The 12554-nt window shown below is 46.3% G+C and overlaps 2 protein-coding genes across 3 annotated transcripts in view; one reads left to right on the top strand and one right to left on the bottom strand.

The window, feature by feature from the left end:
• Positions 1 to 1221: 1221 nt before the first annotated feature.
• On the bottom strand, positions 1222 to 4441 carry CENPV (centromere protein V; the record flags this gene model as incomplete). The annotated part of the gene is made up of 5 exons (XM_080357147.1): positions 1222 to 1427; positions 1746 to 1860; positions 2211 to 2280; positions 3099 to 3197; positions 4179 to 4441. 5 exons carry the CDS (start codon positions 4439 to 4441, stop codon positions 1303 to 1305), a joined length of 672 nt encoding a protein of 223 aa, XP_080213273.1. The 3' UTR covers positions 1222 to 1302.
• Positions 4442 to 12096: 7655 nt separating this feature from the next.
• The window catches only part of UBB (ubiquitin B), a 2507-nt gene continuing 2049 nt past the window's right edge, over positions 12097 to 12554 (top strand). The window contains exon 1 of one of the 2 annotated variants that reach the window (XM_080357146.1): positions 12097 to 12226. The gene's annotated coding sequence lies outside the window, so the exon portion shown is untranslated. Of the gene's footprint in view, positions 12227 to 12299; positions 12419 to 12554 lie in introns of those variants that run through there. The other variant, XM_080357145.1, reaches the window with a different exon arrangement.

The raw sequence follows: 12554 nt of genomic DNA, 5'->3' as shown, positions 1-12554 counted from the left end.
CCACGGATAAAACCAGAACCACAAGACCTGTCTTATTCAGGCAGAACTTTAAAAAGACAAAGCTTATGAATAAAACATCAGAAATCATACAAATTTCTCTAATTGCACTGATCTTTGCTGCTACTGCTGCTGCTTTCATACACATTTTGTTGCAGGCTCCACCTTTGCAGAGCATCCCTCATGAAACATGAGCATTTCTTGCTTCAGAACATGGGGCTTGAGATCAACTCACAAGAGTCTCAACAGGACATCAGAATGAGGTACAAGAGACCCAGAATGTAACTAGGTCTTCTGTAGAACACAGGCAGAGACAAAAATTGCAAGAGATGTTTCAAAAGCTGTTCCACTCATGTAAAAGACAAGTGCAGGAGTTAAAGATCCTCTCCCCTTCTGGTAAAAGGTAAGTGAAGCAGCTTTCAGTGGTTTCATTTCTTAGCCTATTCAGAGATTTTACTAGTGATCTGGGTTTCTGTGGGGTGATGGTGGAGCAAAGTCAGCACTACTCAGCGTTTCTGGAGGCCTTTGCACTCACTGATTGGGGCTCACATCTCTCCTGGATCTACACAGCTGGTCATTGCACAGTCAGAGTCAGAGCCCAAACTGCCAGATCGTGATGTGTTGCTGTCAGCACATCCTCCTCCTAAGACAACAAACAACTTCCTGGTTGTACTGAAGTCTGTGCCCATTGCTGTAAGAGTGTGACAGTGTTGAACTCTGTTCCCTGGCCATGAGTCAGTGCCTAAGTGTATGCCTTAAGACCATGAGTAAGTCCAGGCTTAAGCAAAACACTACTTAATCACATGAACAACTTGAGTGGCCCCTCTCTTGCACACAGCTAAGCACCTGGGCAAATGCTTTACTGAACTTGAGGCTGCTAAGCTCTTTCAGATCCCCTTTAAATCCATCATCAATTTATTGAAGTCAATGGAGAAAAAACTGCGGAAGTTAGTATTATCTCCTAAGCGAGAGATTATCTTATATAGGACATTTCTATAAACCAGATTTGAAACACAGGGAAGCAAAGATTAGATTTTTTTCTTGTACTTTGCTCTGTTTATTGTGCTTTAAACTTTAGCAAAGCTAAGGCCAAAGTATGGAAATAGCACCCCTGAGGTGGTTTATGGAACAGAGGTAGTTTGGAAAAAAGTCATAAACGAACAGCACAGGTGGCATAGAAAGATTTATTTAAGAAATAGAGAACAGATAACAATAGCTGTAGAGATTGATTTTGCCAGCGCTCACCCAGGAAAGCCCAGCCTAAGTTCCCCAGCAGTGCTCCATGGTCAGGTGCTGGAGGCTGTGTCAGGGTTTTGACATGTCTCTGATGCTCTTGTGCTCCTTCACCGCCTTCTCCCACTCCTTGCCATTGATGTCCTCGGTGACGATGCTCTGCACGGTGCCGTCATCCAGACAATGGGGAGCTATTCCTAGAGAGAGACAGGGCACACAGAAACCTGCTTTTCACAGCTGAAGTGTGGGAGATGCCTGCACTGCTCTGTGGATGGGGCACCTCGGGATGGGAAAAGCTCAGCCCAGCTGTTGCTGTAAGGCTGAGGCGCTCCAGTGAGGAACCTGTCATGGGCCCACAGGTCATAGGTAACACTGAGGAGCTACAGGTCCAGATGTTTAGCACTTTAGGAACAAACTCTTAAGACACATGCTGTCACTGCTGTCATGTTAGCAGCCAGTGGAGTCTTTATCCAAGGTCTGCTTGGTGGTTAGTTTTGGTTACCTTTTCTACCTACCATAACCATCTGGATTAGAACGAGGAGTATAAAAGCTCTGTACACCACAGGTCTTGCAGAATGTGTGCTGGGCACGATGTGTGTTGAAGGTGTATGTTGTCAAATTATCAGCACCCTAAGGAAATGAAAAGCAATGTAAGTTTTCCACATAAACAGATGTACTAATTACTTTCTGTGGGCCTGGAGCTAAGAAATGTAAAATTTAAAATACCACCTTTGTGTTTTTACTTGAGATACAGAGTTCTGCATTCATACTCCTTGTCTGAACTCCTGTGCTTTGTATATACGTGTCCATAACAGTCAAGATGCACTAACACACCCAACAGCATAAAATTCAGCCATTTCCCCCAGCCAGACATAGACAAACTTAGTATAGAAAACTGGCTGCCACTTGCATCTTTGAAGATAACAGTGGGTTACACTGCTCATGTTCCTGGCTATGCTCTTACTGCATTCTTACTCTACCTTCAGCAGCTTGAAACGTGACGCTGGGACAATGAAGTGTCTGTTCTGTTTCTTTGTGCAAATGCTGCAACTGTGAAAGAAAAAGCAGAGCTCTGTAGAAGCAGCGGACAAGCCGTAATACAGCAATCAGATCTAGCATGGACCTCTTGACAACAGAAATTCCACTGACAGCTAAAATGGCTCCTGATTAGCAGCACAGAGGTAAGCGGCAAAAGTGGACTTGTGATATCAGTAGTGTTTGGCTGAGCACACCCATGGAACAGCCTGACCCCACACAGCTTCACCCATAAGGTGTTCTCATACACCAAACATTATATGCCATGTTTTCTTCACATATACAACTTGCGACAGACATAACAAGGACAAACTCTAGTCCGGAAAAATCCATTTAATCTTTCAGACCAGACTTCACCAACTTTGCAAACAAGAAAGTAAGGTTCAGAAGTTTACCCATGAGCTAGAAGCAAACTAGTTCCAGGCAAAGGTGGATCACTGTTGACATCAGACACTGTTGCAGTTTGAAGCACATGTGGTCAGAGATGTAAGGGTCACATTAGAAGACCAAGAAAGGACTGATGTGCTTTGGGCACACTGCACTTAGAGGAAACATAAACCAGATGGCTGAGCTCCTGTACTCGTTAGATCTCTCGTGACACGTTCTGTGTTAGCATGGATGTGAGACCTGAAGTCCTGCCCAAAGAAGCAGCACCTGAAATCGCCAGCACTGATCCCATATTGGATCAGGACATAATTAGGGCTATACCCACTGGAACAGATGTTCTGCACTTGTGTCATCTTCTTCTAGCTCTAAGGTATTGATTGGAAAAGAATATGAGCTCATATTTATCAATTCAAATAAGGAATAAAAACAAAATAAACACTGCTCACTTGCAGTTAAAAACATGAAGATCTGCTGAAGCCCAGACCTCAAAGCGGACGGCTCCGCAGTGACAGCCTCCTGTGTGCTTGACCAAACCTCTGTACTCACTGGAAAGAGAAATGAGAGAGAGGTTTAGTGATTGTACCTTTTTTTTTGGCCAAGAAAGCAGTAAGGCTATATACTATATTATTCAGTTCTGCTTTGAGCAAGAAAATGTATCCACTCAAATGTATTTTTACCTGCCAGAGTGAGGGACAGAATGGTTTTTGTCCTCTACAGCAAATGCTCTTCTGGTTTAATTAAAATGGTAAAAAAACAAAGAAGAGCAACAGTTCAAGTAAAGTACACTCCACATGCAACACAAAACATGAACTTCTCTGCCCCAGCGCAGGTCAGAATGGTGCCCCAGGCCCCAGCGCGGGCCGCACACAGAAACGAGTGGGATTATCACTCCACAACCCTCTTGGAACTGGGAGCTCAGTTTCCCACAGTTTTCCCACAACTGCTCCAGCACTACTAATATTCCTCAATTTAAAAGCAGAGCTAAGTGGATTCTACATAATTTTGAAATGTGTTTTGGTTTGTATTGTCATTGCAGAGGAACTTAATGATCTAGGAATTTCTGAGCTTGTGCTTCCCCCTCTCCCCTAAGACACCCCCAGAGCAACTGGACGGAGTCACTGCGCTCGGTCAAACGCAAAATGCAAAGGAAAAACCTTTTCCTTTCAGATTTTCACTCCCGTACAACTACTGATCGCAGCCCAGCGGTGATGTGCTGTGCTCTGGAAAGAGCAAGCACAGGAAATGGGTAGAGACTGAGAAGCTTAGCCTCGCTGATCCCGCACGCTGTCCCAAGGGCATTTTTGGTGGGAAAGCCCTAAACCACAGGAAGCTTTGGCATAAAAAGCCACTTTCTCCGTGGTGCGTGCGGGGGACGCGCCGCCCCCTCCCCCGTCTCTGCAGCTCTGCAGAAACCCGTGTTTATCGCTGTGCAAATGCTGCCGAGAGGCGGAAGGAGCCGCCGGGCAGGGTGGGTGGCTCAGCCCGGGGCTGCGGGCAGAGCCGCCCGCCCGGTCCCCGTTACTCACTACGCGTCCAGCAGCAGCCGCGCCGCCTCCTCGCAGCTCAGCCGGTGCCGCTCCTGGAAGGCGGCCCAGCGCCCGCTCTGCGCCCCCAGATCGAACGCTCCGGGGCCGGGCGGCTGTTCCTGCGCCCGCGGCCCGGCCGAGGCTCCACCTGAGGGTCCCCCCGCCGCCTTCCCGCGGCCCCGCCGGTTCCCGCCCGCGGGGGCGGTGGCGGCCGCGCTGCCCGGCCGGGACCGCCGCGCGCTGCCCGTCCTGGCTCGCCCCATGCGCCGCCGAGCGCTGCCGCGCCGCGCCCGCCAGGGGGCGCTGCGGTGGCGCAGCGGGAGCGCGGGCCGGGGCGGGCAGCGGGGCCGGGAACTCTCTGAGCCCGCACACTGGAAATCGCGGCCAGTGGGACCGGTATTACTCAATATATTTATCAACGACTTGGATGAGGGAATAGAGTGCACTGTCAGCAAGCTTGCTGGTGACACCAAACTGGGAGGAGTGGCTGACACTGGAAGCTGTGCTGCCATCCAGAGACCTGGGCAGGCTGAGAGTTGGGCAGGGAAAATTTAATGAAATATAACAAGGGCAAGTGTAGAGTCTTGTATCTGGGTAGGAACAACCCCAGGTTCCAGTATCAGTTGAGGAATGACCTGTTGGAGAGCAGCGCAGGGGAAAGGGACCTGGGGGTCCTGGGGACAGCAGGATGACCATGAGCCAGCACTGGGCCCTTGTGGCCAGGAAGCCAATGGTACCTGGGGTGGATTAGAAGGGGGTGGTCAGTAGGTCAGAGAGGTTCTCCTGCCCCTCTGCTCTGCCCTGGAGAGACCACACCTGGAATATTGTGTCCAGTTGTGGCCCCTCAGTTCCAGCAGGACAGGGAACTGCTGGAGAGAGTCCAGCGCAGGGCAACAAAGATGCTGAAGGGAGTGGAGCATCTCCCGTGTGAGGAAAGGCTGAGGGAGCTGGGGCTCTGGAGCTGGACAAGAGGAGACTGAGGGGTGACCTCATCCATGGTGATCAATATGGAAAGGGGGAGTGTCACAAGGATGGACCCAGGCTCTTCTCGGTGATAAGCAATGGTAGGACAAAGGGCAACAGGTTCAAACTGGAACACAGGAGGATCCACTTAAATTTGAGAAGAAACTTCTTCCCAGTGAGGGTGACAGACACTGGCCCAGGCTGCCCAGGGGGGTTGTGGAGTCTCCTTCTCTGCAGACATTCCAACCCGCCTGGACACCTTCCTGTGTAACCTCATCTGGGTGTTCCTGCTCCATGGGGGGATTACACTGGATGAGCTTTTGAGGTCCCTTCCAATCCCTGACATTCTGGGATTCTGTGAATTCATGCTGGAGCCGTTTTGCCCCAAAGAAAAGCAGACTCGCCTCCAGCTTGTAAAACGCCTTGTAATGGTAAAAATGATGGTTATCCACAAGCATGAGGTTTTTTCTTAATTATAAGGATATGGTGCCACACATATTCACAACATCAAGGTGCTTTGCTGACCTGAGGTGCCATTAAAATTATATGGTTTCATATCTCTGCTATGCACCCCCTCTCATTTAGAAACAAGGCTGCTGTTTAACAATCCTGTGGTGTATGGGTCGCACCTTTGGAAGTGTATTTAGATCTTCCTGAAGCCTGAAATCATTGTGGCAGCCTTGCAGAGAATGGCTTCTAACGTGATTCCCTCTAGACAACTTTTCACAAATTCTGTCACCAAGGTCCTAAAAGAGACAACAATCAAGATAGTACATATCTTAAAATAACAAAACCCACCAACCAACCAAAACAAGAACAACAAACCACCTTAGGAAAATGTGAATACATTCCTCTAGTGGTAAATATATTGGAAAAGGTTATTCCTGAACATCTGAAATACAATGCTGTTTCTCAAGTAAAACTATTCAATGCAGGAGAGAAGTTCAAAACCTGTAGGTGTCCAAGTCACATTTGGTTGGGGGGGGAAAAATAACTCTAAAGATGAATCTTTGTATCTTTATGTCCAGTGTTGCAGGACTGGAAATTTATTTTGAGTTACAATCAAGAGTTTGTATTTTCAACAGGACTTAATGTCCTGCTGTTTTCAAGAAGGGAAACAGAGAAGGATGTAAACAAGTGAGCTGCCAGTCTGTTCTGGGGTATAAGAGGCACCAAAATGTCATGTCTCAGCCAGGAATAGAGGAAAGCAACTGGACAGTGATGAAACAGCCATCAGCACCCTCTGCTCTGGAAAACAGCTTTAAAAACATGCAGCTACAGCATGTAGGTCGCCTCTTGAGGCGGCACATACCAGAACCTCCATAACAATCCTGTGGCTCAGCACCTCATCGGAAAGGGCGCTGAGTTACGTTTCCTGTTACTCCTCATGTGAACCTTTGTGCTGGTTACTCATCCTAATGGAACCATTTAAAACACCATACGTGATGAATTCTGGCCCATGCCAACATGTTCATCTGTAGCTCCTGATCTGAGCCACTCCCAGACCTTTAGTCACGCTACATTTCATGTTAGTCACCTTGTATTTTGGGAGGAAGAGTCATTGAGGTAAAACTGGAGACCACGAGCTGAAATTGAGCCCGTGCAGTTTGCAGTGTGGGTCCATTTGCCTCCAGTGGAGCGCATGGCCGGCAGCAGCTGCAGGTTTCAGCCTCCACGCTCTGATAAAAACACTGAACTGCACTAAACTGAAAGCCAGAGCATATTTTAGGAGCTTGTTAGTGATCCCTTCAAACAAATGACCTCCTCTCCACAGGACAGGAGACACTGTACACTCTGAAAAAGCAATTCCAGGGAGAAAACTGGAGCGAGTATGCAGTCCGCGTAATATCTGCACATCTGTCACTCTCTGTGCCCCTCCACAATTAGTTCAGCATATTTTAAATGTAGATGGCGTTTTGAGAAGCTAAATTCTGCTTCCCTGTGACACTTCAGGATGAAGAACTGGAAGATAAAAATGGAAGAACAAAATGCAGTTTTGTTTTGGAAGGCTGTCGTAAAGAAATTTTTCCTCCTTTTCCATTTGTTTCATATTTTATTACATAGGACTCTTAAAGCCCAAAACTGGGTCTCACAGAAATAACTAATTCAAGAGCTTTATTGTGGATCTCTGGCTGATGATAAATTTCACTGGTACTCTGATTTGCAAGCCCTGAATTTCAGTGGTTTCTTACTGTATTGTCAGTGTACCTGGGCGGCAGGCGTTTCCCAGCGCCTGAAGAGTTAACAGCTTTCACTGGTACATTACTTCCAAATCTGATGCAATGTTTGCCAAACTTTAGTAGAAGCCAATAGCTTGGTGAAGAATGTGCTCTGGAGCTTCTGAGACAAAATGGAGAGGGAAGAATTATTCAGAAAGATGGGATGGACGAGAGGAAAAGTCCAGTAAATTACTGTATGTTCTCTTATGTGTCTTGTGATATTCAAAGTTCAACAGCTGACGTGTTTTAATGTTAAAGTACAAAGGTGTTTTTCTGTGCCATCTCAGCTCTGCTTGTGTAACAATGACTCAGCCCTGCAGGCCTGGCTTGCAGCCCACATTGAGTCTGTAAGGGCATTTTCATCGCAAAAGCAGCTCCATGTTTGTGGGTTAAAGAGAATTAGGAACTGTGGATACTTTTCATCTAATAAGCAGGGAACTAGAAGCAGTGTAATAGCTAACAGTCCACTATAAAAGAATTGAGGTAGTTTACATAGTTGTGCTAGGGTGAAAAACATCAGTGCTTGGATTTTGGTCTTACTGTTGTGGAGGGGAAGCATTCTAGACATTCTCCTCACCATCATGGGATCCGAGCTGGATCTGAAGACAAACTACAGAGATATCACCCCGGGGCCAATGGACAAAGGCTGTTCCGAATGGCCTTGACAGTATTTGGTTTTGTTCGCTGTTAGACAGCTTCTGTTGAATCATATTAATAATGATTAACAGTGGTTTAGGATTTATTTCTTCTTTCTGTTTTTCAAGGTGCTGCTTTGCTATCCTGCTGAAAATCCTCAGCCCAGAATCCGCGTGCTAAAGGGGCTCAGAGGCAGCGAGAAGGGGAACAAAGGGAGCTCCTGCGCTGCAGTGCAGCTTGGATCAGATCCAGGAGACTCCCAGGCAGGAGGCACACTGGAAATATGCAGACAAGTAATTTTTAGAATAGACCTAGTTATTAATTGTTGCTTTCACTGGCATAACATGCAGACACAACCCTGTGATTTTAGGCTGATGGTGTCTTTATAAGATGCCCTTTAGAAGTCTCCTTACATCATAAGCACCGGGAATTGCCACATGTTCCTCTGGGTCATTGACACCTACAGAGAAAGACTTGCTATTGTGGCAGCACAGATCTTAAAGCTGTATCGCATGTGTCCTGGGAAGTCAAAATACGCTTTAAACAAACGAGACAATGAGTATTGCTCATTTTCCCCTTTTTACTACAAATCTGGGTATCTACTTCTTAAGCTTTCAGCTCCTGAAGTTGGTACCTTATTCTAAGCTTTGTTTATTTAAGGTATCTTTAGCATAAGTTTTAAAAAACAAAACTCGGTTGTCTTTTTTTCGCTAATCTCATCACAGTCAGTCTCACAGTACTTTGAATTGTGACTCACTATTTTTGTAACCCCTGAGCTTGGCAGTACAAGGACAAGCAATAACATGCCACAGCTCTGTTTGTCTTATGGCTGGAACTTCAGCAAACACTGGGCCTTATTGCAGGGTTACAGGATTGGAGAGAAAATATTTATCTCCACAATTGTAAATAGATAAATATAATTATCCTGTGTCATACACAGAGTGACCTAAAGCAGGTATGAGTAATATTATGAGATAGGAATATATACATTGTTATTTCCCTGTGGCAAGTAGCCCTATTTTTATCTGAACAAAGGAACAGAACTGAACTTGCTGCACATACTCAAATGGCCTGACTGGCTGTCCCAACTTAAACCCTTGTAACCCAAGATAAACAGATTGTTTCATTTGACATTGGTCACGTAGAAATGATACGCTGTTGCTAGGGCATGAGTTTACATTCAAAAACAGACCCAGATTGTGTTTTAGAATGTAAAGATTCGTTGGAAACATTTCTTTGATCCCGGATTCTTCTCTTCTGAAAGTAGGTTGCTTTGTACTACTGCCCAGTGACCCACTTCTGAAACCACTTGGAAAGAAACACACGTTCCCGACCGCAGGCCCCGTGCCCTGGCAAAGGCTGGAGCCACCTGTGCAGTCAGGCAAGTCACACGATAGAGATTTCTGCTTTTTCAGCTTTGCATTTATTTATACACAGTTCACAGTCAGCTGCTTGATGATTCTGATTCACCAAGAGCTTCTGGAGGAAGAGCAGGATGTGTGTTAACTACATATGCTTTGTACAACCACAGCATAGTTACCACACCATTTCGGAATGAACGGATCTCCTTTGTATCAAATTCAGTACTAAATTATTTTCTAAAGAAATTCTGAGCTAAAGCTGAAATTCAGTAAAATTAAATCACAAGGCCATCACCTCCAGCTTAGGAGATTGCTCTGTACACATCATGTGTGACAATCACAGAATCTGGCCCACAATATATAGACACTGCATTCTGACTTTCAAAAGAAGTACTTTTCAACTTGACAATAATTATCGTTGAAATAGTATAAAGAATTGATGCACATATCAAATGTGTAACATTCAGGGCATGAGTTTACTACACAGAGAGAGCCAAGGGACAGGAAAATAGGTTATTTAAGCAGCTCTCTGTATTTAGCCCACCACCAAGCCCCCAAAACAAAAGAGGTGGGATCTGTACAGGCATGTAGATGGCTGTCATAGATTAACAGTTAGGACAATTAAATTAATCCAATCAGTGGACGCTGCAAAATGCTAATGGTGGCCTCTGCAGAGTACCTTGCCCACAGGCTATGGAGATTAGTTTAATTCTGTTAGGCCCTGGAGTTGTGTGCACAAAGCCAAACTGTTTTGTTTATCTCTTTTGATAGAGGGATAACTGAGGAAAATAATGAGGCTTTTTACATGGAATTGATTAATTTAATCCATAATTGTTTTTAAAATAGAGTCTGCATTCGATGTCAGCAGTCATGTCCTGTCCTTGCTTTGGGTAACGTCATTTGCCTGAACAATGAAGTTTTCAGCAGTCATCATTAAAAAGGTATTTAAAGAACTACCCATGGCAGACCCATCTTGTTGGGACTTTATTCTGACCTGTTGCTTTGAATACTTAAAAAGAAACCAAACAACAATAGTGAACGCAGATTAGTCATGGGATTTAGTCATACTTAGAAAAAAACTAGTGAGAACTCCTGTGTTTTCTGGTTTACACAGAAAGGAAAAAGAAAAAAAAAAGACATTTCCCCTTCTCAGTCTAGAGGGACATTAACAAAACAAAGACACGCACAATAAAATCTTTAATACAAGTCTGATGTGCTCACATACAGGCTGGTCTCTAGATTAGCCTGTGGTTAATTTCCAGTTCAGCAGACATGGCCTTTCACATATGTAAATATTAATTACTGGTGCCCTTCCTCCTAGGACTCCGTGGTATTGTTTGGTTCCTGCAACAGTGCCTGGGCTGTACGGCCTTGGAGCAAACATTTAGTCACCCTGGCACCAAGCAAACAAAACGAACCTACTGGAAACACTGAGCAAAATTGGCAGCATAAAGAAAACGAATGTGATATTGCCTAAACTTGCCTTTTGTCCTAAATTTAGGCAGCCAAATAATATTTCCAAAGTTGGTTGTTGCCATGGGGCTGTTTTGGAACTTTCCAGTTACCCTTTTCTTCTCTTACTGCTTCTACATTGTGAATTATTGTTGGTATGATTTATTTCCTTTCTGCTGTAAGCCAGGAGGTGCTCGCAAACACATGGCCTATTAGGAGAAAGGAAAGCAAAAGGGTTTAGTTGTTGTGGTTTTTGTTTGTTTGTTTTTTAAAGGGGAAAACAGAGTAGCTGGGTACTGAATCCTGCTGTTCATGGGTGTGCTCCTTAACAGCAAGTTCATCTGGCTGCACTGGAGGGGTTAGCAGCAGATAGAACACTACCACATAAAAACCTTCCTAGATTGTGTACTCCAGATACAACATAAAACGAGCTGAGAGCCAGTCTGAAAGGTGTAATCAAGCTTAATTAACACAAAGCACATTTCCACATCAGTTCACAGGAGGAAGCTGTGCCATACCTTGATTAAAGCTTCCTGAAGGCAAGTAAACAGCCATTTGAATTACAAATGTCAGCATTTCATCACAGGGCTTGTTCTGCAACCTCACATTAAAGCATTAAGTTGTCCGCCAGCCGAAATTGGTGCAAAGGGCTGCTCAGGAAATGGGTGCCTGACGAGGGGCACGTTCCGCCTGCGCCATGCATGACGCACCAGGAGTCACCAACACTTGATGAATTTCTAACTAATGCTTTTTTCCCCCAGCTTTTCCAATGCACACTCTTCCCATATTTTCCGCACAGCCCCACACCCCAGGACCAGCCCTACAGACTGTTCCAGGCTCAGCCATAAACGCTTCCCCTAGGCTCGGCCGGATGTGCTGGTGTCTCTGGGGGCCAACAAAAAGCTGGCAGGAAGGGTAACCCGTCTTTCTCCGGCGCTCTTTTCCCCACTGTTCACGCCACGCTCTTCCAGGAGCATTGGCTGGGGCTGGAAAAGGGCCCCACACGCAGCCCCGTCTCCATCGCGGGGCTCCGGGCGCCCTCACCCCACGCAGCAGCACAAGTACGCATGCGCGCAGCCGAAATCTGCCCCTGCAAGGCGGCTCCCCCCTAGCAACAGCGCTGACCTCACCGTGCACCAATCAGCGCCGAGCAGTACCCGAATCTTCCAGAGCTTTCCCTACAGCCGCCCAGCCCCGCTCTTCTGTATCTTTACTGCGGATCACCCAATCAACACCCGCCGTTCTTACTGCTGCACCAATCAATACCGAACTTCCAGGTCTTGCCACTAACCGCTTCACCGCACCTCCAGATCCATCCGCGCCCCCAGAAATTTCCAGATTTTTTAAGGGTCTGAGGTCCCACACTAAGACTCCAGGACCCCCTTGTCCCCGGAAGAGCGATTGGAGCGGGAGAAAGGTAAATATTTTTCACACCGGTGGTCTTCTACATGGGACTACTTTGTGAGGCGGATGGACACGCGCGTTTTAGAGGGGCGTGGCCTGTCTGTCAGAAATCGCATAAATACGGGCGGGGCTGCGTCACGCAGCAGATTTGGGTTGCTGTGGAGTGCGACAGAGCTTCTCACGAACAGCGTTCAGGGCCGGAGACGTGAGTCGATGAGTGGGAGAGATTTGGGCGGTTGGAAAGTTTAAAACGGGGCGATATTTACGGGGAGTCAGTTGTAAGATGGGGTGGGGTATTGTTGGGCAGTATTTTTTGTTCGGGGTGGGGGGGGGGGGGAGAG

This window comes from Nesoenas mayeri, assembly GCF_963082525.1.
Source record: "Nesoenas mayeri genome assembly, chromosome: 20".
In the NCBI taxonomy this organism is placed as follows: Eukaryota; Metazoa; Chordata; class Aves; order Columbiformes; family Columbidae; genus Nesoenas; species Nesoenas mayeri.
This window is presented reverse-complemented; position numbering and strand designations above follow the sequence as displayed.